At 42.8% G+C, this 25,411-nt stretch overlaps 1 protein-coding gene and 1 pseudogene across 36 annotated transcripts in view; one reads left to right on the forward strand and one right to left on the reverse strand.

Moving 5' to 3' along the window:
- Positions 1 to 25,411, forward strand: part of MYO9A (myosin IXA) — a 281,572-nt gene that overhangs the window by 214,888 nt on the left and 41,273 nt on the right. For 32 of the 36 annotated variants that reach the window (XM_089310956.1, XM_089310963.1, XM_089310972.1 and 29 more), the window contains 6 exons: positions 1,124 to 1,236; positions 4,577 to 4,689; positions 8,432 to 8,655; positions 9,480 to 9,596; positions 12,075 to 12,263; positions 13,467 to 13,514. In XM_089310956.1, the coding sequence (XP_089167082.1) occupies positions 1,124 to 1,236; positions 4,577 to 4,689; positions 8,432 to 8,655; positions 9,480 to 9,596; positions 12,075 to 12,263; positions 13,467 to 13,514 (804 nt within the window). Of the gene's footprint in view, positions 1 to 1,123; positions 1,237 to 4,576; positions 4,690 to 8,431; positions 8,656 to 9,479; positions 9,597 to 12,074; positions 12,267 to 13,466; positions 13,515 to 25,411 lie in introns of those variants that run through there. The other 4 variants (XR_016218481.1, XR_016218482.1, XR_016218484.1 and 1 more) reach the window with 2 other exon arrangements.
- LOC108178328 (small ribosomal subunit protein eS26-like) lies at positions 15,353 to 16,255 on the reverse strand (annotated as a pseudogene).

The raw sequence follows: 25,411 nt of genomic DNA on the forward strand, positions 1-25,411 counted from the left end.
TGCTCGGCTAGCGAATTCCTGGGGCCTGGTGGAGGTCTTCAGAGTCCTTTCTTTGTGCTTTTCTCCCTTCTCTGGTCTCTTGGTTTTTTGTCACTTTTCTTACTTTGGACTTTGAGCTTCATGTATTCAGCCTGGGGAGTCAGCTAGATTCTACCTGGTTTGTTTCTCTGTGTCACAGCCTAGAATCTATCTTTAGACGGTAACCTGGGGCAGGTGTAAGACTCACTTTTTCCAGAGATATTTGTCCTTTGTTGTGAAAACTGGTGTTTACTATCACGTTGTCTGTTTTGTTCTAGGCAAGAGGGTACCACAGGTCTCTGTTACTCCATCTTGGCCAGAAGCAGAAATCTCTTCTTTACATTTTGACAACTCGGGAGATGGTCTGTTTCTGTTGATAAGGTTATATTAGAGCAGACCAAACAGTTAAAGAAAGGATTTTTATAAGTATAGAAAAATAAAAGACTAGGAAATGACTTGAATGGGTTATAAGAAATCTCTGCTAAGAAAGAGACTGTCTTTAGAGGAGCACATTATAAACAAATAGAATAAGATTCGCTGGTTGTGATGCCGATCCTAGTTTGATAGCCTGATAAACTGCTTGTAATTAAGACTGTTAGTGATGATAATGATCTTTTATTCTTTGATTCTTTGTTTTTTTTTTTTATGTGTGTTCTAGGTCCTTTAAGTCTTTGGATATAATGAGAACCTGTTAATAGAAAGTTAAACCATAGAAGTAATTTTTACTTTCTGACTTGAAAAAGGCGAATGTGGAAGATGGTGCTTAGTGTTCCAGATTTTTGAGACCCTGCAGTCTTTTGTCTGTCTTCACATGGTCTTGCCTATTTTCTCACCTTCCCACTTGAGATTCTTAAATTGTCAGAAAATGAAGGTGGTTCCTGTTGAGCACTCACGTTGAACCCAAGTTCTTATTTAATGTTTACTTAGGAAGGCAATAGAATTTTCATAGGTTTTGTTATTTCAGTGAGTCTCTTATTAATATGAATGCATTTTTATATTTTTTAACAGCTATAATTCTCAAATAATTCCATAACCTAAGTTTTAATTACAGTGCTATCATATATTTACTTTGTTTTAAAGTCTTTCACATATGCAATTATTACAGACATCACAGAGATTTTCTGCAATTGATGAACAAGCAAAGCTTCATAAGACTATGTCCCAAGGAGAGATTACGAAGTTGGCAGTGAGACAGAAAGCTTCAGATTCGGATATAAGGTATAAAGTGTACATAGAGTCAATAGGGGTGTTATAACTTTATTTAATAGCTGATTACAATTGAATACTGAGTTTTTAAAATTCATTTATCAATTTTTCAAGAAATAAGTACTTACTGTTGACAGGCACACAGTAGTGCAGATCTACATAATGCGATGTATGTTCCTTTGAGTTTAGCAGCGTGACTGGGGAGAGGTTCTGAGTTATTATTTGACTTTTGTTGTAAAAGAAGAGAAAGTAGACCAGATGAGATTGAAATATGTTCTGGCTTTGGACTTGGATTCCATTCTGAGCTAAGTTGTTTCAGAGACAGAACTATAAAATACTTCTGGGAATTTCTGTTTTCTTTAAAAGAGCTTGTACAGTTTTTATTTTTCAAATAAATGTCTTAATCCCTTGTTGTGTTAGGTAAGCATGTGTTCCTTCCATGAAAACTTGAAAGTCATGCTGAAATCTTTGTGATTCATAACTCTGCTGGAGTCCCCTTTATGACTGACCTGTAATTCCAGGAAACCCAGCTACTAAGAAACAAGCTGTAGTAGAATGAACACACAGCCACAGATAGCAGGTTAAATATATATGTCGAATTTTCACTTTCTGTTCTCAAATTGTTGAAAGTGATAATACCTACAAAACAAATAAAAACATAAATGGAGACAATTGCAATAGATTTGTGAAATGCAAAAAGTAAGTAGACTTTAAATTTTAAATGCCTTAGTAGATAGGAGAAAGCCTATCATAGACCAGCTGGGTAAAGCTGAGAAAGAAGTATCCAGGTGACAACTGTTTCGGTCTAGCAGAAATGTGGCATTTATTCTTTGGAGAGAAATAAGCAGAGTGTCTCCGGGCTTAGAGCTTATCAGATGCAGTTGATGGCTGGGGCCCGTAGAACAGGGGATTTAATGACTGTTGACAGAGTGAGTGCTAAGATTCCCCTAGTTTTCATCCTTTGCTGAGCACCCACATTTCCCATACCCTCTAAACAAATGGTTCAGAGAGTTTTTGGTACCTTTATCCAGCCCTCAGATAAAGATCTGAATATACTAATACTACGGGCTCTCCTTGAAAAATTGGCCAGCCAGATAACCCTCTAAGGAAGTCTGCACTTTGGAAGCCCCACACTGGTGCAGGCTAGAGCTTCTAAGCTACTTGGATTTTGCCCTGTTTGCATCATGACAGATACCGTGTTCACCACATGCAGAAGAGATACCTCATACTGAAGAAACCAGCGCTAACAGGAAGAATACAGCTTGGAAGCAATAAATAGGGCATGGAAAACTTCAGGATAGACCAATACAACTATCAGCACACTTGAATAATACAGTGGCGTCCATAAAACCAAACAGGGCATACAAAAGGCAAAAATTCCTAATAAAAAGAACTTTTAAAATATTTTGAAAATATAATAGCATAAAAGAACAGCACAGAAGGAACGTTAAGTACATAATCTCAGAAAATTGAGCAAAGATGTGGAAGAGATAAGAAAGCTAGAAGCTCAGTTCAGGAGGTTCAGTGACCCAGTGGTAAGAGGTCTTGTGAGATAGAATGTAGGAAATGAAGAAGAGCAAATGGCTAATAAAGTACATCAGCTGAATTTCACAGAACTGAGGACATGAGTTTCTAGGTTGGATGGGCCCACTGAGTGCCCAGCACTGTGGTGAAAGCAGACTCATCCTGGAAGACAAGTCATTATCAAGCCAAAGGCTCTCCGTGATGGTGGTGAAACCACTCTGGATTGGAGCAGGTTAACAGGACTCTGAGAGAGACTTCTTCGAGAAGGTGAAACTGGGTTAGTAGCACCTGATGGGTGTGAATATAGGAAGAAGACAGACAAATGGGAAGCGCTGGACGTGAGTGATGTGCAGAAGAGTGAGCCAAGGAAAAACAACTCTAGAATAAGACATCATGTAGGCAATTAACGTGCTTCAGCTGTGAATATTATTTACATAATAAAAGTAAATACAGAATATATCCCTACATAAACTTACAGTATAATTCTCCTGGGGACACATGTTGTGTTGAGTGTGGGACAGGAGGGTGACCATGCTTAATCACTGTAGTCATGACAAGGAGAGCATTGTAAGCAGGTGGAATATCAGAGCAGTCAGTGAAATCAGTTCACAGGGATTGCTCCAGGGAGCAGAACATGGACTGAGAGGGACAAGGATGCTGTTGGTTGTAAGAAGCCTTGAAGAACAGTTTCTTGTTACATTAGTGAGTGTGTAAGCTTAACAGAAGCTTTAAAAAAGAAACAAACAGAAGTAAAAACAACATGGCCTTCAGAGGCAGATAGAGCTGATTCTAACTTGCACTTCTGTCACTCTCTGAGCCTCAGTTTGCTCACGTGTGAAGTGGGGTAATAATACCTCCTCGAGGGTGGTTGTGAAAATCAGGGTTAACACATATAAAACAGTGCCTGTCACCTAGTAGATCCTCAAGTAACTTTTGATTGAATGAATGAACCTACACATGAACAAATTAATATACAAATAAGCCTACTAGTAGAGGGTTAGCTACACTCACTGTGCATGACCAGTATGTGTGAGCTGTTGTCACTGTGTCAGGGCACTTCCTCCAAATACTTAGATAGCATATAAGCTGTGTGAGGTTTATGTGAGGAGACTTTGTTACTGTTGGCTGTGTAACCTTGAGAAAGTTATCTCATGTGTAAGTCTCTAGTTTTTCACTTCTACAATATTCATGGTAGTTTGTTAAAGGCTGTTGTAATTAAATAAAGTAATTCTGTATTAGCAATTAACATTGTGCCTTGAATGAAATGAGAGGTCAAATAAGTAGTGGCTGTTGTTAATTAATAACATGGATAACTCATGAATATAAATTACATTAAAACTTTTATTGTATTAGTCAGTGAAAAGATTTAAAATTATACCTGTATCATGACTACAGTGATAGAAAAATGGGATTAAGATTTGAAGGAAATTACCAAAAAATGTAAAGCAATGTTTTTTAGAGCAGTAGGATTATCTCTGATTTCTTACAATTACTTACCTACTAAATCAAAACTGGATGGGACAAAAATGAAAAGATTTAAAGTTTGTGAATCAGAAAACCCGAATTGGAATCCTAGTTCCACTGCTTTGTAACTATTTTATATTACAAAATTATTCTGCTTCTTTTTGGATCTTACTATTTCAGTATTCAAGACAAAGAAGCTGTCTATCTGCCAAGTGGAATTGAAATGTGAGGTTGAAAATGCAATGTGATTGAAGTTAAACTGGAAGCTTAGATGAGCTCATACATACTAATGCCTGAAGTGATACACACATGTCATCACTAGGACAAACTGATTTTCAGTTTTTACCTTTATTTTTTCAAACAGACCTCAGAGAGCTAAGATGCGATTCTGGGCCAAAGGGAAACCAGGGGAGAGGAAGATGGCCAGAGTGAAGCCTGCCCCACAGTTGGATGTCTCCTCACATCTGTGTCCAGACGGTAGGAACCAACCAGGGTGGAGCTATCTTCATAATTTCTACTTGTTCCTTCTGAAGGGTTGCTATTCTTGAAATATTCACAATGATTAGGTCCTCTCATGGGACAGGGCCAGGATTGCTAACTCATTCCTTAACTAAAAATGATTACTTTTTTTTTATATAAAAGATTTGTTTTGTTTGCTTGAAAGACAGTTGCAGAGATAGGTAGAAATAGAGAGAGAAAGGTCTCCCATCCACTGGTTCACTTCTTAAATGGCTGTAATGGCCAGAGCTGGGCCAATCTGAAGCCAGGAGCCAGGACCTTCTTCTGGGTCTCCCACGTAGGTGCAGGGGCCCAAGGACTTGGGCTGTCTTCTGCTGCTTTCCCAGGTGCATTAGCAGGGAGCTAGATTAGAAGTGGAGCAGCGGAGACCTGAACTGGTGCCCATATGGGATGCTGGCCACTGCAGGTGGTGGATTTACTTGCTATGCCACAGTGCTGGCCCCAAATTGTTACATTTTTATCCATAATGAAAATTCTAAGAAAATGTGGCACAAAACAGTGAAAATCTCAAGAATAACTGTGAGCTTCAGTTTAGCCTTAATTTTCTAAACTGTAAAAATTTGGCCATTATTCATTCACCTAACAGAATGGTGTTGTTGGTAATAATTAATAAGAGCAGCTAGTATAAGCCGGCACTGCGGCTCACTAGGCTAATCCTCCCCATTGCGGCGCCGGCACACCAGGTTCTAGTCCTAGTCGGGGCACCGGATTCTATCCCGGTTGCCCCTCTTCCAGGCCAGCTCTCTGCTGTGGCCAGGGAGTGCAGTGGAGGATAGCCCAAGTGTTTGGGCCCTGCACCCCATGGGAGACCAGGAGAAGCACCTGACTCCTGGCTTCGGATCAGCGCGGTGCGCCAGCCGCAGCATGCCGGCGCGGTGGCCATTGGAGGGTGAACCAACAGCAAAGGAAGACCTTTCTCTCTGTCTCTCTCATTGTCCTCTCTGCCTGTCAAAAAAAAAAAAAAAAAAAAAAAAAGCAGCTAGTATTTGAATGCTTGCCACCAGAAGGCACTGGGCTAAAGCTTATGTATTAACTCAGTTGATCCTCGCAACAGTTTTTTGATGGCTAGTATGATTACTATTCACAAGTTTTAGATGAGAGAAATAAGGCCCAGAATATATGTGCATATTTATGTATACACATGCAGTAACTCAAAGAGCTGAGATCTGGGTCAGGCTATCTACTTATTCCACATTCTTCACTGCTGTGCAGTGAATTACATGACTTTTTTTTTTTTTTAATTTTTTGACAGGCAGAGTGGACAGTGAGAGAGAGAGAGACAGAGAGAAAAGTCTTCCTTTGCCGTTGGTTCACCCTCCAATGGCCGCCGCGGCCAGCGTGCTGCGGCCGGCGCACCACGCTGATCCGATGGCAGGAGCCAGGAGCCAGGTGCTTTTCCTGGTCTCCCATGGGGTGCAGGGCCCAAGCACCTGGGCCATCCTCCACTGCACTCCCTGGCCACAGCAGAGAGCTGGCCTGGAAGAAGGGCAAGTGGGACAGAATCCGGCGCCCCAACCGGGACTAGAACCTAGTGTGCTGGCGCCGTTAGGCGGAGGATTAGCCTAGTGAGCCGCGGTGCCGGCCGACTTTTTTTTTTTTTTTAAGATTTATTTATTTGAAAGGCAGAGTTACAGAGAGAGAGAGAGAGGTCCTCCATCCACTTGTTCACTCCCCAGATGGCTGCAGCGGCTGAGGCTGTGCTGATCTGGGTCTCCCAAGCAGGTGTAGGGGCCCAAGGACTTGGGCCATCTTCCACTGCTTTCCTAGGTGCATTAGCAGGGAGCTGGATCGAAAGTGGAGCAGCTGGGACTCAAACCGACAGACACATAGGATGCTGGCACTGCAGACAGAGGCTTTACCCACTATGCCACAGTGCCAGCCCCAAGATTACATACCTATTACATGTCCATACCTAGCAAATGCTGGCACTTTACAATGAAGAGGTTATTTTAACTTTTGGGGCATGAATCATAACACATTTTAAAGTTAGCTCAACTGTTGAGAAAACTGACTGTTCTAAATGCCAGGAGTGACTAATTCTCCAAGGATTCCAGTAATCCCAGTAGTAGAAGATTATGTCTTCTTCCCAAGCCCTTCCTTAGGCATGCTGGAGGTCTGCAGTGCTATGTGACAGCTGTCTGCAGCAGGAATGCATCTCCCAGGGGCTGTGTGGTGATGTATGGGTAAATCCCAGCACTGACTAAAGGAGGATGAGACCCCAAGAGGCAAGCTGGTGTCTCGAGGGGCAGACAGAAAGGACCCGGTTAGGACAAGTAAGCAAGAGCTGCTCGTGTGTGGGGGAAGCTATAGGGACCTGGCTTCCTCCAGGACAGAGGCCAGAGCAGGGGTGATTGTCAGCACCGCGTGCCAGGGGACACAGAGTCAGGATGTATTCACACCCCTGTTTTTGTGCCTTGTGAGCTGACAGACTGATGAGGATAAACCCAATAAAGAACAAAGTAAAATTCCTTGCTGTTGGATGACTAAGTTGATCGACAGGCTTCAGTCTGAATTGTTCATTTTCTATAGTTCTTCACTGCTAATTCCCCAAACTGTAAAGCTCTTCAGTTGGAAACTTACAAGCAGCCTTCATTTATCAGGACACATGTGTAGCATGATTATAGCTTTTTATTTATATCTAGGTAAAAATGTATGAAGGCAGTCCTTTGATTATAGGGAATTTCTTAAGTAACATTATAAGAAAGACACTGACTTTGCTGAATACAATAATTACATACTTATATATGTAAGTTACATTATGGCATTAGAATCGAGTGACACTGATTTGAATACACCTGCATTCTGTATCTTTATGTTCTTTATTCCAGTGTCTTTTCTGAGACGTTGTCTCAATTCCTACCTCAGGTGACATTGAGCATGTAAGGGGTTAGCTTTTTCCTTTATTATCAGAGTACTCGTTTAGCTGAGTGAGGCTATACATTTGGACAGAGGACAGAGGCGCATACCTGTTGAGGAGGGAAGCACACTTGAAATGAGCAGAGGCCAACTGGCTTTGGCAAATCTGATTCTAGGTGACTGTGAACTACATGCATTCTCTATTTCTCCAGTGTAAATTGCAGAGAAAGACTGGTAACTTCTCAGCTGTATTCTCCGCTAGTCCATTCAGGAATTCTGTGAGTTGTTCAGACAGTTATTTGAGAGATAGATGTGTAAGAAAATACTAAAGAAAACCGATTTTAGTTAACTGACCCCCTAACAGGTTACCAGATCATCACGTGAGGTTACTGAAGCATCCATGACAACTCTGCTAATTTGTCAGACTTGTATTTGGCTAGACATTCTTTCAAATAAGTGTAGCAAAGCTATGTCGGGGCTAGCAGTCAGCATTTGATGTGCCACTGTGGCCACGTTCCCTTGTTTGTCTGGGGCTGAGGTTTTTAGGATCTAGGTTGATGTTCCACAAGGCGCTTCCATCCAGGTTTCCAGTATTGTACCTCAGCTTCTTGGGAGACATGACAGCTTTTCTCGTTCAGAAGTGGTGATTATTCTGAAATGCATTTTCTGCACAAATGTGCACTCTGGGTTTTGTGCCTGCCTGCCCTCAGGCATTAACCTTAGTTTGCTTTTCTGATACTCGTGTATGTCCTTCAGTGACCAAAGGAACTTAAGAAGAGGGATGTGGAAATTATCAGTGTTTTTACTAAATCTGTCTTCTTGGGTACTCTGTCGTGATTTGTAGAATTACCTCAGTATCATCCAACACCTCCTTTGAGCCCAGAACTGCCTGGCAGTTGCCGGAAGGAGTTCAAAGAAAACAAAGAACCTTCTCCAAAGGCGAAGCGCAAGCGGAGTGTGAAGATCAGCAGTGTGGCTTTGGACTCTGTGCACTGGCAAAATGACTCTGTTCAGATCATAGCAAGTGCCAGTGATTTAAAGAGCATGGATGAATTTCTTCTGAAAAAGGTACATTTTGGTTGCTGAGCAAGGCCTTTGAGCAGCTTTGGCTCCTTTTTTTTTGACTGGCAGAGTGGACAGAGAGAGAGAAGGGTCTTCCTTTTGCCGTTGGTTCACCCTCCAATGGCTGCCACGGCCAGCGCATCGCGCTGATCCGAAGCCAGGAGCCAGGTGCTTCCCCTGGTCTCCCATGCGGGTGCAGGGCCCAAGCACTTGGGCCATCCTCCACTGCACTCCCGGGCCACAGCAGAGAGCTGGCCTGGAAGAGGGGCAACCGGGACAGAATCCGGCGCCCCAACCGGGACTAGAACCCGGTGTGCTGGCGCTGCAAGGCGGAGGATTAGCCTATTGAGCGACGGCGCCGGCTGCTTTGGCTCCTGAATGATTGTATATATCAGTATGTGCCCTCTAGAGATCAAGGTTAACATACGCTTCAGCAAGTAAGAGGGTGTGCTCCTTAGCAGAAAGGGTCAAAAGTAGGGGCAAACAAAGTCAGACTGAGTGGACAGGATTTCAGATTCAGGCTTTACTGTTGCCTTCCACTGCACTGTGGTTGTAGGTTGTGCTCTGTGTGTGAAGGTGAGGTCTGCTGCACACTCGGGGCTGTTCTCTTACAGAATTCTGCAGTGTTAGGAGTGGCTTGTGACATTACCTCTCAGTCCCAGTAGTTGGGCTCTCTAGTTATACTTTACCTGGGTTCCTTCATAATCTGTGGCTTGCATTTTTAGGACAATTTTTTAAAAATTGTTAAAATGTTTTTTTAAATTCTTAATTGAAGGGATGATAAGTATCCACTGTTGATTGTGTCTAAAAACTCTTTCTGTGGTTCCCAGATGAATGACTTAGATAATGAAGACAGCAAGAAGGATACACTGGTGGATGTTGTGTTTAAAAAAGCCCTGAAAGAATTTCGGCAGAATATTTTCAGCTTTTATTCGTCTGCATTGGCGGTAAGTTGTACTATGTTAGGACATACTCAGTAATTCAGTGTGTGAAAATTGACACTACTGTAAAAAATATAACATAAAGGCCACATTCAACTAGAGACTGCTTAAGTTCATTTTGTTTTGGGAGTGGCTGAGGAAAAGCACATCAGAAGGCTCAGGCTGATAGCCTCCCTGAGTTTCCTTGAGTAGTTTTCCCCCTTATGGCTATGTTTCTCATAGTACTGACTTCAGATATTCTAGGTACAGTCTCTCTCTCTCTCTCCCTCTCTTTCTTTCTTCTCTCTCTCAAAAAGATTTATGTATTATTTATTTGAAAGGCAGAGCTAGAGAGAGAGAAATATCTTCCACCTGCTGATTCACTCCCCAAATGTCTGTAACAGCCAGTCTAAAGCCGGGAGCCAAGGGCTTCTTCCAGGTCTCCCATGTGGTTTCAGGGGCCCAAGCACTTGGGTCATGTTCTGTTGCTCTCCCAGGCAAATTAGCAGGGAACTGGATGGGAAGTGGAGCAGCCACACTTGACCTGGTGCCCATGTGGGATGCCAGCGTTGCAGCTACTTCACAATGCCAGTCTCGTGATTCTGTTTTACTCAGGGGCTCCCTAGTCTTTTGACTTATTGTAATCCTTTTAGCTCCATTGCTAAGGTGTAATTTGGAAATCTCCTCTATGTTTGGAGCTTCATACACAGGGTTTTTTTCTCCCCCAGTGGAATTAGGGTAGCTTAATATCAGTAATTTATACATATCAGTTTATATAATTTGAGATTTACCTCATACTTTCACATAATACTCATTATGTTTTAGAAAATTTCTTTTTTGATGCTAAAGTATGTAATAATTGTTGCCTGGGTCTGTTGAATAATTGCTAGTACTTATAATTGTTACATTCTGTAAAATAATATTTCCTATTTTTTCCCCCAATCTTTTCTTTATTTCATTGTGGAAAACTTTTTAGTGTATACTCTACATTTATACCTTTCTTAACATAAGATTCTTTTCTTGTTTACAAATGGGAGAGAATTGGCCGGCGCCGCGGCTCACTAGGCTAATCCTCCACCTGCGGCGCCGGCACACTGGGTTCTAGTCCCGGTTGGGGCGCCGGATTCTGTCCCGCTTGCTCCTCTTCCAGGCCAGCTCTCTGCTGTGGCCAGGGAGTGCAGTGGAGGATGGCCCAAGTGCTTGGGCCCTGCACCCCATGGTACCTGGCTCCTGCCATTGGATCAGCGCGGTGCGCCGGCCGCGGCGGCCATTGTGGGGTGAACCAACGGCAAAGGAAGACCTTTCTCTCTGTCTCTCTCTCTCTCACTGTCCACTCTGCCTGTCCAAAAAAAAAAAAAAAAAAAAAAAAGAAAGAAAGAAATGGGAGAGAATAATAATCTGGAGACTAAAATATAGAAATCATCACTTATAACAGCCTGCTAGATTGGAGAGGGGACAGGTTGTCCACATGTTTTGAATCCTGCCCAACTTTTTCACGGTCTTCTGTGCTTCCTCTCTGGAGTTCTGGATAGGGACTCAGAGGTGCTGGGTCCTCCAATTCAGGTAGGGAGAGACAGCACAATGAAGCAGAGCTCAATAGTGGTTTGCTAACCGTGGATCAAAAAAGTTCACCCTTCAGATCTGAAGCAAGAAATAAATTCTAAACATGTATAGTACTTTTTGAGCTTTCTTTCTTATAAATACTCCAGATTTCATTTAAAAATTTTTAAAAATTCCATTTGGATTCCTTTGTAAGTAATATGACGTTACTCTGACCATTGTCAGTCTTTTGAAAAGTTTTTTTTTCAAGGTTTCTGAATGTGCTGTAAGGCAAAGATTCAAGTATTCTTTCAGTTTTAGCATAGAACTACCTTATTAAGTTTATTTCTGGGTTGATTAGTAATTAAGAGGGATGCAAATCATCTTTATAGCTATATAAAATTAAAATTCCCGACTTGGAGGAGGAGTTCCCAGAATTTGCACAAACACTTACTGCATCTCTTTATACCAGAGTGGGAATTTATATAAATACTCATTAGAAAGCATAGCTGGGCCGGCGCCACGGCGCAGTAGGCTAATCCTCCGTCTGAGGCTCGGCACCCCGGGTTCTAGTCCCGGTCGGGGCTCTGGATTCTGTCTCCGTTGCTCCTCTTCCAGTCCAGCTCTCTGCTGTGGCCCGGGAAGGCAGTGGAGGATGGCCCAAGTGCTTGGGCCCTGCACCGGCATGGGAGACCAGGATAAGCACCTGGCTGCTGCCTCTGGATCAGCGTGGTGCGCCGGCCGCAGCGGCCATTGTGGGGTGAACCAACGGCAAAAGAAGACCTTTCTCTCTGTCTCTCTCTCTCACTGTCCACTCTGCCTGTCAAAAAATATATATATATGGCATAGCTGGATCCTAATCTTCATTCTGAATATCACCCAATATTATGTCGACTCAGACTCCTGTATCCTAGAGGCAAAGAATACCTTGATGAAACCTTACATTTCTTCTTTACTGCTTATTAGATGGATGACGGGAAAAGCATACGGTACAAAGACCTCCACGCACTGTTTGAGCAGATTCTGGAGAAGACCATGAGGCTGGAGCAGCGTGACTGGAGTGAATCTCCAGTGAGAGTTTGGGTCAATACTTTCAAAGTGTTTTTAGATGAATATATGAATGAATTCAAGACCTTGGATTGCACAGCCACAAAGGTAAAGGTCATATATTTTGATTGATCCTGTTAAAGAATCTATTTGGGACATCTGGTGTTTGACACACATCATCGTGAACACATCAGCCTAGTTCTCCTTTAGGCCCTCCAGACCCCATTCTGTTTTAGAAGTTCAGTTCATCAGACCATGTTTCCTAAACCCTCTGCAATGAACATGGTTCTCCATGAAATTAAAATATAATATTATACCCTCAGTTGTAATAGAAATCAGCACCGGAATTTCCTTTTGAAAAGCAGTGGTCAAAGGTGTGACTCATTGTGTCATTTGGTGGCCTTAATACAAGGACCCACAGATTGTATTTCCCTTTGAATTAGTCTTTAGAAAAATGTATACTTTGGGAAATCTATGTAACTGTACTAAGTAACCCTTATTTTTCAGGCCTCTTTGGCTCTGAGAATGGTATGAGGTGTTTGTTACTTTCTTTGCTTCTTACTTCAGCTCCATTACATAACCATTGAGAATCCATATGGAGAGACAGCAGGCTCAGACAGAGTCATTAGTGTGTTTCATTTTATCATTGCAGATGCAGTAGTGAGGTACCTGTTTGCATCAGGATCATCATCAGTCCTTTGTATTGATGATGTTCCATTTTATTTTTATTCTAGTTTTTACATATTTAGATTTATAAACCATCTTAGATCACTTTTGAAGTAGCCAAACAGAAACTAGTCCTTAAAAGTTCTGTACTAGATCTAAATTTAAGATCTCTATTTTATGCAGAAGATTATTACCAGGCATATACAACATTTGTTTATAAGTTTTAAAGAATGGTTTAGATTGTTCCATGTTGTGGTTATCAGGAAGTGTTACATATAAGAGAGTTTGTCCATGTCCCAAACAGTATCTTTGGTATTTACCTCTGTGATAGTTTTCTAGAGCCAAAATGTAGGAAGTAAAAATCTTTAAAATGAATCATCATTTAGTTAATGCTTAAAATAAAAGTCATTTTAATTAGTTTTGGTCAGGGCTGTTTAAAAAATAATCTCTAAAGTATCCATCCTTCTAGTCTGTTGATTTTATTAGCATGTATTTTACCAAATTTTTTCTCATATTTGCTTGTTCTCACTGTACATTTCCTGTTAAAGAATAAAGAGCTGCCCGGTTACCTGTTGAGCAGATAATTCAGCAAGTGTGTTAGTCTTTGTTATCACAATTTTTGTGTTACTCTCTATACTCTGCCAGGTACCAAAAACAGAAAGGAAGAAAAGAAGGAAAAAAGAAACTGATTTGGTAAGTTGTAATCTGCCTTTTCTAGTATGAGAAAGCAATTTTCAGCTTGGTGGCCCAAAGTACATCACACATTATTTCTGTGGATATAGTTAAGGAATAGGTGTAATCAGATGCTTAAGAGGTAATCAGTTATGTCTTTCCAAAAATTGAGAATGACAAATGAATTCAGTGGCTGCTGTTGCTGTCAGTGTGGCTCCCTAAAATGGCTTCCTGAAGGTTTCTATAACTCAGGAAACGTGTGCATCAGTCATCCTTCTCAGGAGGGAACTACAAAGGGACTCCCCCACCCCCCACCCTGTAAAGAAAATGGGGGGTATTTAGGGTTTTACAGATATATGTACTTGTAATTCATAAAACATTTCCAAAGGGTTTTGAACAAGTTTTACCTTTGTTCCTATTTCCATTTCATATTATCTATCTCTGTTGCTTGATTTTTGATAAATCGGTGCACTGTGCCGATCCAAAGTCAGGAGCCAGGTGCTTCTCCTGGTCTCCCATGCTGGTGCAGGGCCCAAGCACTTGGGCCATCCTCCACTGCCTTCCCGGGCCACAGCAGAGAGCTGGACTGGAAGAGGAGCAACCGGGACAGAATCTGGTGCCCTAACCGGGACTAGAACCCCGTGTGCTGGCGCCGCAGGTGGAGGATTAGCTGTTGCGCCGGCCTAATTTATTTTATTTATTTGAAAGGCAGTATTAGAGAGGGAGAGGGGCCGGCACTGTGGCGTAGCAGGTAAAGCCATTGTCTGCAGTGCCAACATCCCAACATGGGCTCTGGTTTGTGTCCTGATTGCTCCACTTCTTTTTTTTTTTTTTTGGACAGGCAGAGTGGACAGTGAGAGAGAGAGAGACATAGAGAAAGGTCTTCCTTCTGTTGGTTCACCACCCAAATGGCTGCTACGGCCGGTGTGCTGCGCCGATCCGAAGCCAGGAGCCAGGTCCTTCCTCCTGGTCTCCCATGCAGGTGCAGGGCCCAAGCACTTGGGTCATCCTCCACTGTACTTCCCGGGCCACAGCAGAGAGCTGGCCTGGAAGAGGTGCAACCAGGACAGAATCCGGCGCCCCAACCAGGACTAGAACCCCGGGTGCCGGCGCCACAGGCGGAGGATTAGCCAAGTGAGCTGCGGCGCGGCCCCTGATTGCTCCACTTCTGATCCAACTCTCAGCTATGTGGCCTAGAAAAACAATGGAATATGGACCAAGTGCTTGGGCCCCTGTACCCGCCCCGGAGACCCGGAAGAAGCTCCTGGCTCCTGGCTTCAGATCAGCTTGGCTCTGGCCGTTGTGGTCATTTGGGGAGTGAACCAGTAGATGGAAGACCTCTCTGTCACCTCTCTGTCTCTCTCTGTCTCTCTGTCTCTCTCTCTCTCTCTGCCTCTCTGTAACTCTACCTTTTAAATAAATAAATAAATCTTAAAAGAAAAAAAGGGGGAGAGACACAGAGGGATTTTTTTTTATTTTTTAAGGAAAAAATTGACTCCTAATAGTCTTCCGCTATGTGGTTTGATATAGGCATTACTACCAGTCAGAATTAATGGAATTTTTGATTTAACTCTGTTTTGCTGCCATAATCTTTTAAGATTTTTAACTAATTTTTTCAGTGAAATAGTCATGGAAACACAATCTGAAATGGTATACTTTATACAGTAAACCTCTTCCACTGTTACCGGTTTTTTTTGTCTTATTTCAGACTCTGTGCCGCTGAAAGTATTTATGTGTGTACATATTCCTATTCCTTTTCTAGAGATTTTAGTGCAATTATTATTTACTTTGAATATATTTGATGTATTGTAGAAATTTTATTTCAGCAGTCTTTGTCTTTATGCTACTGAGATTTCTGTTTATCTTAGACAAATTATTATATAATTATTACAGTTTCTTTTTTTAAAGCTTAAATTTCCACTTTATTTTTCCAGAGAATAATTTTTCTTCAGCCCTTGAAGATTACACTCTTCACCTGGGCTTTGGTGGAGGCTGTGGGGCAGCAGTGGCAGCTCTAAATTGGGGTGGTGGTGTCCAGTCCTTGTGGGCTTCATGAGATCCATTTCTGACTGGCTTGCTGTGAATGGCACAACTGACACAATAATGTAGCTTTACATATAGCTGGGAAGCACGCACGCGTCAAAAACACTGGCTTCGGAGATGTCCCTGATGGCTGCAGCCTCCACTGTGTTGAGAATGACAGACTTCTTAATGGCCTTGTCCTTGGGCACACGGTGAATGCAGTTAGTGCAGTGAGAAGGCCACACGTGGCTGCAGCCCTTTTTAGCATAGCTGTTGATCCTTCTTTTTCTGTGTCATCTTGGAACTGAGGACCCGAAAGAAAAAGCTACAATTTATTTCTTTCCATTTCTTTTCCTGGTACATTTATTATTTTTTCTTTTTTAAGATTTTATGTATTTATTTGAGAGGTAGAGCTACATACAGAGATAGGGAGAGACAGATAGAAAGGTCTTCCATCCGCTGGTTCACTCCCCAAATGGCCACAATGGCTGGAGCTGTGCTGATCCAAAGCCAGGAGCCATGAGCCTTGTTGGGGGTCTGCCACGCAGGTACAGGGGCCTAAGTACTTGGACCATCTTCTGCTGCTTTCCCAGGCCATAGCAAAGAGCTGGATTGGAAGAGGAGGAGCCGGGACTAGAACCAGCGCCCATATGGGATGCCAGTGCCTTATGTGAAGGATTAACGTACTGCACCACAATGCTGGCCCCTATTATTTTTTCTTCTAAAAAGTGTTTAATCATTCTGAAATTTGTTTTAGTCCCAAGAGTAAGGTAGGGATTGTCTTGATTTCTTCAACAGCATATAAATTATCTGAACACTATTGTGATAACTTTTTTCCCTCTAGTTTGAAATACATTTTTATGGTATACCCAGTTTTAACTACATTTCAATTAATTTTGTAGTCTCTATTTTTATTCATTGATCTATTTATCCTTACATCAGTCCCAAATCACTTTTTATTTTCTCAAATATATGTACATATATACCCATAATAGACAAAACTCTAAAATGTATTAAAGATATATTCTCCAGCTTAAATAGAAATAATTAGTGTTCTCTCTGAGAATCGTTCTTTCTGTGTCTTTGTTCGGTTCTGTGTATTCATCTGGGACATCCCACCCTGTGGTACCTTTTGTCCCATAGAAACTTCTCATCACGCTCCTCTCTTGTGCTTCTCTTGAGCTCTGGAGCTTATACCAAACCAGCTATCCTCACAACACACTTGCAGAAATCAGAAAGGAAAAGAGAGCCCACAGGTCGAGCTGCGACTTGGCAGTGCCATAATCTCATATGGGCAGTGGTTCTAGTCCCGGCTGCTCCACTTCTGATCCAGCTCCTGCTAATGCACTTGAGAAAACAGTAGAAGTTGGCCCAAGTCCTTGGACCCTTGCACTTGCGTGGGAGATCCTGAAGAGGCTCCTGCCTCCTGGCTTCGCCCTGGCCCCAGCTGTTGTGGCCATTTGGAGTGTGAACCAGCAGGTGGAAGATCCCTGCAATTCTGCCTTTCAAGTAAATAGAATAAGTCTTAAGAACAAGAGTGAGTGAATGTGTGGATGATTGGGAAGGGTTCTGTCTCCCCTGACTTGTTCTAGCAGCAGGATCTCACTGCCCTACCTACATCAATTCTTTTTTTCTTTTTATTCTTCCTCCTTCTCCTCCCCTCTCCTCCTCTCTCCTGCCCTTTGCTCCTTTTCATTTTGACCTAATTTCAGCATTACCAGAGTTGCAAGAGAATTACTCGAATCCCTTAGGCTAGGTTTATTTAGATTTCTCAGTGTTGTGCCTTTATAACAAAAGATCCTTATTGCATTTAGCTATCATGGCCTTTTAGTCTTTTCTAATCTAGAACATTTTTCCTCTATCCTAGGTTTTTATGACATTGGCATTGTTGAACATAGGCTTTTTTTTTTTAAAGATTTATTTTTATTTATTTGAAAGGCAGTTACAGAGAGATGTAGAGCTGGAGAGAGAGAGAGAGAGAGAGAGAGAGAGAGAGAGAGAGAGAGAGAGGTCTTCTATCCGCTGGTTCACTCCCCAAATGACCACGAGGCCAGAGCTGAGTTGATCTGAAGCCAGGAGCCAGGAGCTTCCTCCGGGTCTCCCACGTGGGTGCAGCGGCCGAGGACTTGGGCCATCTTCTGCTGCTTTCCCAGGCCTTAGCAGAGAGCTGGATTGCAAGAGAAGCAGCCAGTTCTCAAACCGGCACCCATATGGGATCTGGGAACTGCAGGCTGGGGCTTTAACTCACTGTGCCGCAATACTGATAGGCCATTCTTAAAAATACAATGTTCCATTTCCCCACATGTAGGAAACGCGACTACATAATTTGTGATAGTAGGAGACTGCGTTCGTGCTCCCCACCCCCCGAAAAATGGAGTGTTCCTTAATTTGAGTTTTTTTTTTATTTTAAAGATTTGTTTACTTATTTGAAAGTCAGAGTTACACAGAGAGGAGAGGCAGAGAGACAGGTCTTTCATCTGTTGGTTCACTCCCCAAATGACTGCAACAGCCAGAGCTACGCCCATCTGGAGCCAGGAGCTTCTTCTGGATCTCCCATGTGTGTGCAGGGGCCCAAGGCTTTGGGCCATCTTCGACTGCTTTCCCAGACCATAGCAGGGAGCTGGATCAGAAGTGGGGCAGCCAGGACTTGAATCGGCACCCATCTGGGATGCCGGCACTGCAGGCGGCTTTATCCGCTACACCACAGCGCCGGCCCCCCTTAATTTGAGTTTGCCGTGTTCTTCATGATTAGATTAAGGTGATGCAGTGGAGTATCTACAAGGCATGCCACAGAGTTCATGGTTTTCAACATTTGGTATTAGGAGATACATGTCTGTCTGTCTTTTTATAGTTGATTTCTATAAGGGAATTTTAAAAACTAGCAAAATTACAACTATTAATTAGTATTTTGTTTATTAAGTACAAAAGAACACTGTTGAATTTGTTATTATCTGAGCATCAACGTAAGTGAGTAAAATATTATGATCCAATGAATAACAATTATGAGTTCACACTGATAGAAACAAATGTACTGTTTTTTCCTAATAGATAATAAATTTTTATTGTTTGAATTTTTTGTAAAGTAGATATACTGAGAAATCTGATTCCTGCGCCCTTTATCCTCTGGAGGTAGATTAGGTAGGTTTTTGTTAGTTTCTCATGTGGCTTTTCAGTGTAGCTTTGCCTCCACACACTGGAAGTATCCATGAGGAAAAGACCCCAGTGGGTGCCCAAAGCCGAGGGTGATGCATGTAGTGCAGACCTATGTATGCTCTTTGTTGTACACAAACATCTGTGATGGGTTTTTCTTTTAAGGGAAAAGATTTATTGGGGAAACTCAACAGACTGGAGGGAAGGAGTGAAGAAGGAAAAAGAGAGAGTGTAAGAGAGCAGGAAAGATGAGGAGACAGAAAGAAAGAGCCACGTGTTCAGGCACAGGTCCTTTTAAAACTTTTGTTGGGGTGCAGGCAGGGAAGTTGGAGTAGTGAATCCCAGTAGGGTGGGGGTGGAGCTTGACACCTGTGGTTGGGCCTAATGGCCACCTGGCTTCCAGGAATGGTGGTGGGGGCTAGAGCCTAGGATGGTGTCAAGGTGTAGATTGCACCATCAATAAGACTGTGCCATTTTACTAACTTGTGATAAGGTTTAACTTACAGATTAGGCAAGCATTCCTCTCTTGATGTCTTTGATCCATGAAACTAATATTCTTTCCATCTTAACTGAGCCCATGTCTCTCATTGTGGTCATAACTTTTATAGTTTGGGGTATGACAGTGGATAAAACACAGATTACCTTTTCCTTCATGGTAGAGGTTTCTTTTCTTACCAGATACATTTCAGAAGGTTTTTTTTTTTTTTTTTTTTGTTTGTTTGTTTATTTGAAGGGCAGAGTGACAGAGACAAACAGACACTGAATTTGCATCCACTGGTTCACTCCCCAGATGGCTGTAGTAGCTGGAACTGGGCCAAGCCAGGTGCTCCACTGGGTTTGCCACATGGGTGGCAGCAACCCAGATACTTGAGCCATCATCTGCCACCTCCCAGGGTGTGCATCAGCAGGAAGCTGAGTCTGAAGCAGAGCTGGGACTTGATCCCAGGCTCTCTACTGTGGGATACAGAGATGGATGTAGGCCTCTTTCTCTGCTATACTGCTTACTGTAAACCCTAGTAACCTCAGTATACAGGTTTTTTTCCTTTGTTTCCGTATTCGGTTCAGAACGTTCACCTTTTCACTTTAGGAAGCACTTTATGACTTCTCTTTGGCATATCCAAATTGCCGGTATCACTACTCTGTGTGTGAGGTTCATTGGTAAGTAGAATAGGGTTATTTGAACATAAGCCCTACAATAACATGACGCTAGATGTGATGATTGAAATGGCCGTTATCCGACCAACGAATGGGTCTTGTGTGCACTGTGGGTACGCCAGACAAAAAAAGCCGACTCATCTCTTAAGTGAGACTGGCTAGGATGATGGGAGATTTCATCACACTTCTAAGAATAGCAGATAATATAAAATGTCAGAATTGTTTGTTTATGGAATTTTCCATTTAATATCTTTGAACTGCATAGGTGACTGAAATCATGGAAAGAAGAAAACAGAGCTGAGGGAGGATTCCTGTATAAGTAAATTGGACGTGCTGTGCTTGTGTTACACCTTTTCTCACACTAAATGGAGTGTGCTAAATAGTAATATAATACTCTGCCTTACTTTTATCATTGAATGATTTGCTAAGGAGGTCTCTCTATAATCTGTGGTAGACAGAATTCTTTTTCTTTTCTTTTTAATTTTTTTGATAGGCAGAGTGGACAGTGAGAGAGAGAGACAGAGAGAAAGGTCTTCCTTTGCCATTGGTTTACCCCCCAGTGGCCACTATGGCCGGCGCACTGCGGCCGGTGCACCACGCCAATCCGAAGCCAGGAGCCAGGTGCTTCTCCTGGTCTCCCATGCGGGTGTGGGGCCCAAGCACTTGGGCCATCCTCCACTGCACTCCCGGGCCACAGCAGGGAGCTGGACTGGAAGAGGAGCAACCGGGACAGAATCCAGTGCCCCGACCGGGACTAGAACCCCGTGTGCCAGGGCCGCAGGCGGAGGATTAGCCTAGTGAGCCACAGCGCCGGCCGTTAGACAGAATTCTAAAGAAGTAACCCTGCCCCAACACACACACTGCCCAAAGGTTCTTGTCACCTGGTTTATTTATTCACACAATAATCTTGGTGGTATTGTGAAGGAACCTTGTAAAAACTGAGTTGCTGTTAACTCACCTTAACAAAAGAGTTTATCTTGGATTACACAGATGAGCCCTTTAAGTGCTAAAGAGGGAGACAGAAAAGAAAGTCAAGGGGCTGATGCTGTGGCACAGAAGGTGAAGTTGCTGTCTGTGTCTGCAGTGCTGGCATCCCACATGGGTGCCAGTTTGAATCCTGGCTGCTTCACTTTGCATCGAGCTCCCTGCTAAGGTACCTGGGAAAGCAGCGGAAGAAGACCCAAATGCTTGGACCCCTGTTACCACATGGGAGACCTGGAAGGAGCTCCTGAATCCTGGCTTCAGTCTGGCCCAACACTGGCTTTTGTGGCCATTTGTGGAGAGAACCAGTAGATGGAAGGTCTTTCTCTACTCTCCCTATCCCTGCGCCCTGAAAACAGTAATCTCTCTGTGTCTCTGGAGTTGCTGATTCTGGACATTTCAGATTGATAAATGGAAAAAATTTCTTAAAACACGTGGCCTCTTGTGTCTACTACCTTTCACGTAGAACAGCATTTTAAAGATTCCCCCATGTTGTAGCCTGTGTCAGTGCTTCATTCCTTTTTTTTCCCCCTTCATGATTTTATTTATTTGAGAGGCAGAAAGAGAGAGAAAGTCTTCCATCTACTGGTTCACTCCCAAAATGGCCAGAATGACCAAAGTTGGGCTTATCTGAAGCCAGGAGCCAGGAGTTTTGTCCAGGTCTCCCATGTGGGTGCAGAGGCCCAATGATTTGGGCCATCTTCTGCTTTCCCAGGCCATAGTGGAGAGCTGGATTGGAAGTAGAGCAGCCAGGACATGAACCTGCGCCCATATTGGATGCTGGCATTGCAGGCAATGGGTTTACCTCCTTTTCCACAGGACTGGCCCACTTTTTATGGTCAAACAATATATCACATTTAACATACTCATTCAGGAGTGGGGAATTTTTTCCTGCCCAGGGCCATTTGTATATTTATAGCTTCATTTGTTGGCTATACAAAATTGTCTGCTTAAAAATTAGCCTACTGTACATGTATTGAATTTTGAGTTGCCTTGGCACGGTCAGACCAGATGAAGTTGAAGGACATTTGAGTTGTTTCAACTTGTTGTGTGTTTTGAATAAGGCTGTTCTGTCAATTTGTGTCCAAGTTTTTGTGACATGTTTCCAGCCACTTGTTTTTCATAGAAATACCATTTTTACTTACGCTACTTATATAGATTTCAGTATTTTGCAGACTTTTTCTGAAAATGAATAATATGGCACTATCGTTTCAACAAAACAGTTGAGTGTGTTTTCAATTTAAGCGGTTAAGCAAAAATTTAAGTTTTGAAAAACTTGTGTTTGCCACTTTGGTTATGACAGATTACCAATAAAGAGTGTTGTGTTGAGGTGGATTGCAGGATAAGGAATGTGACTTTGTGGTGGTTCATAATGAATGTGTCAATATTCAGAAGAGCTGGCCGGCGCCGCGGCTCACTAGGCTAATCCTCCGCCTGCGGCGCCGGCACACCGGGTTCTAGTCCCGGTCGGGGCGCCGGATTCTGTCCCGGTTGCCCCTCTTCCAGGCCAGCTCTCTGCTGTGGCCCAGGAGTGCAGTGGAGGATGGTCCAAATGCTTGGGCCCTGCACCCCATGGGAGACCAGGAGAAGTACCTGGCTCCTGCCATCGCATCAGCGCGGTGCGCCGGCCGTAGCGCACTGGCCGCGGCGGCCATTGGAGGGTGAACCAACGGCAAAGGAAGACCTTTCTCTCTCTCTCTCTCTCTCTCTCTCTCACTCACTCTCACTCACTGTCCACTCTGCCTGTCAAAAAAAAAAAAAAAAAAAATTCAGAAGAGCTGTACAGCTCCAAGAACCAATATTTTCCAAATGATCAATGTATACCTCTGTAAAATCATACATAGGTAAAATGTTCACTCCATGTATGAGTGGCTTTTCAAAAGCAGCTTTATTGAGATAAATTTACATAAATTTATCCTTTTTAAGTATACTGTTCAGTGGTTTTTCCTAAATGTACGTATTTTCCCATTATCTCAATCCAACTTGTAGAACATTTGCATCACCCAAAAGCATTTTTGGTACCAGTTTACAGACAGTGCTGTCACCACCTGTGAGTGGCTGTAATTTCCCTTTTCTGGAAGGTCAGGTAAACAGAATCATGCGGTGTGTAGGTTTTGAGGCTTATTCATGAACACGTGTGTAAAGTTTTTTTGGAGAAGTGTTTTTCATTTCTCTTGGGGATATACCTCAGATGGTGTTTCTAGATAGTATGGTTTATCTGCGTTTAAAACATTCAGAAACTAGCTGTGCTCACCTGGTTAAGCCAGCTTGTGATGCAGGCAACCCATGTCAGATCCCCGGTTCTAGTTCCAGCTGTTCTACTTCCTATCCAGCTTCCTGCTGATGCATCCTGGGAAGCAGTGGATGATGGGTCAGTAATTGAGTTCCTGCCTCCCACCTGGGAGACTGATGGAGTTCAAGGCTCCTGGCTTTGGCCAGGTATAGCCGCCTTCTGTGCAGGCATTTGGGGAGTGAACCAGGGGATGGAAGATCTCTCTTTCTCTCTGTTGCTCTGCCTTTCAGGTAGATGAAAGTAAATTAATACTCTCATGGGCTTTTCAGCCAGATCCGAGTGCCTTTAGGGCTGATTCTGAGGCCAGAGTGCTATTTAGGACATCCGCCATTCTATGAGTCTGCTGAGTATCTCACTTCCCATGTTGGATCACTCTCCCCTTTATTTATTCTATCGGTTGGTGTTAGCAGATACTAGACTTGTTTATGTGCTCCCTTTGACTCTTAGTCCTTTCATTATGATCAATTGTGAACTGAAATTGATCACTTGGAGTAGTGAGATGGCATTGGCACATGCCACCTTGATGGGATTGAATTGGAATCCCCTGGTATGTTTCCAACTCTACCAATTGGGGCAAGTCAGCCCGAGCATGCCCCAAATTATACATCTCTTCCCTCTCTTATTCCCACTCTTATGTTTAACAGGGATCACATTTCAGTTAATTTTCAACACTTAAGAATAACTGTGTGATAATTACAGAATTAAACCAGTCATATTAAGTAGAACAGACAAAAAAAAAAATACTATGAGGGATAATGTATTAAGTTGTCCATTAGCAGTCAGGGCTATGCTGATCAAGTCACCATTTCTCATAGTGTCCATTTCACTTCAGGAGGTTTCCTTTTTGGTGTTCAGTCAGTTGTCACCGATCAGGGAGAACATATGGTATTTGTCCCTTTGGGACTGGCTTACTTCACTCAGCATGATGTGTTCCAGATTCCTCCATTTTGTTGCAAATGACTGGATTTCGTTGTTTCTTACTGCGGTATAGTACTCTAAAGAATACATATCCCATAATTTCTTTATCCAGTCTACTGTTGATGGGCATTTAGGTTGGTTCCAGGTCTTGGCTATTGTGAATTGTGCTGCAATAAACATTAGGGTGCAGACCGCTTTTTTGTTTATCAATTTAAACTCCTTTGGGTAAATTCCAAGGAGTGGGATGGCTGGGTCGAACGGTAGGGTTATATTCAGGTTTCTGAGGAATCTCCAGACTGATTTCCATAGTGGCTTGACCAGTTTGCATTCCCACCAACAGTGGGTTAGTGTCCCTTTTTCCCCACATCCTCGCCAGCATCTGTTGTTGGTAGATTTCTGAATGTGAGCCATTCTAACCGGGGTGAGGTGAAACCTCATTGTGCTTTTGATTTGCATTTCCCTGATTGCTAGTGACCTTGAACATTTTTTCATGTGCCTGTTGGCCATTTGGATTTCCTCTTTTGAAAAATGTCTATTGAGGTCCTTGGCCCATCTCTTAAGTGGGTTGTTGGTTTTGTTTTTGTGGAGTTTCTTGATCTCTTTGTAGATTCTGGTTATTAACCCTTTATCTGTTGCATAGTTTGCAAATATTTTTTCCCATTCTGTCGGTTGTCTCTTCACTCTCCTGACTGTTTCTTTTGCAGTACAGAAACTTCTCAATTTGATGCAATCCCAATAGTTGATTTTGGCTTTGACTGTCTGTGCCTCCCGGGTCTTTTCCAGAAATTCTTTGCCTGTGCCAATATCTTGAAGGGTTTCTCCAGGCATGGAAAGCCAAGACACTCTGGCAAAAAGATCTCTGTGAGTGAGATCCCAGTGGAAAGAACAGGTCTTCAAGGAGGGAGGTGCCTTTCTCTGAAGGGAGGAGAGAACCTCCACTTTGACTATGACCGTGTCTAAACAAGATAAGAGTTGGAGAACTCAAGGGGCTTCCATAGCCTTGGAAACTCATGACTGGAGCATAGGGAGATTACTGATGCCATAAACAGGAGTGTCAATTGGTAAAGTCAACAACAGGAGTCACTGTGCACTTACTCCTCATGTAGGATCTCTGTCCTTAACGTGCTGTACACTGAGGCTTAATGCTATAACGAGTACTCAAACAGTATATTTCACTTTGTGTTTCTATGGGGGTGCAAACGACTGAAATCTTTGCTTAATGTACACTAAACTGATCTTCTGTAAAAAAAAAAAAAAAAAAAAGAAATTATCAATTCCCAACTTGACTCTCACTGGGATTAAACATGACAATAGGTCTGATCTGATTTCATCATCATTTAAAAAAAATCATCTATTATTTTTCACTTTATGTTTCTGTGTGGGAGCAAACTGTTGAAAT

The sequence above is a fragment of the Oryctolagus cuniculus genome, chromosome 12 (assembly GCF_051225735.1).
Source record: "Oryctolagus cuniculus isolate XC-2025 breed Fujian yellow rabbit chromosome 12, ASM5122573v1, whole genome shotgun sequence".
NCBI classification, from domain to species: domain Eukaryota; kingdom Metazoa; phylum Chordata; class Mammalia; order Lagomorpha; family Leporidae; genus Oryctolagus; species Oryctolagus cuniculus.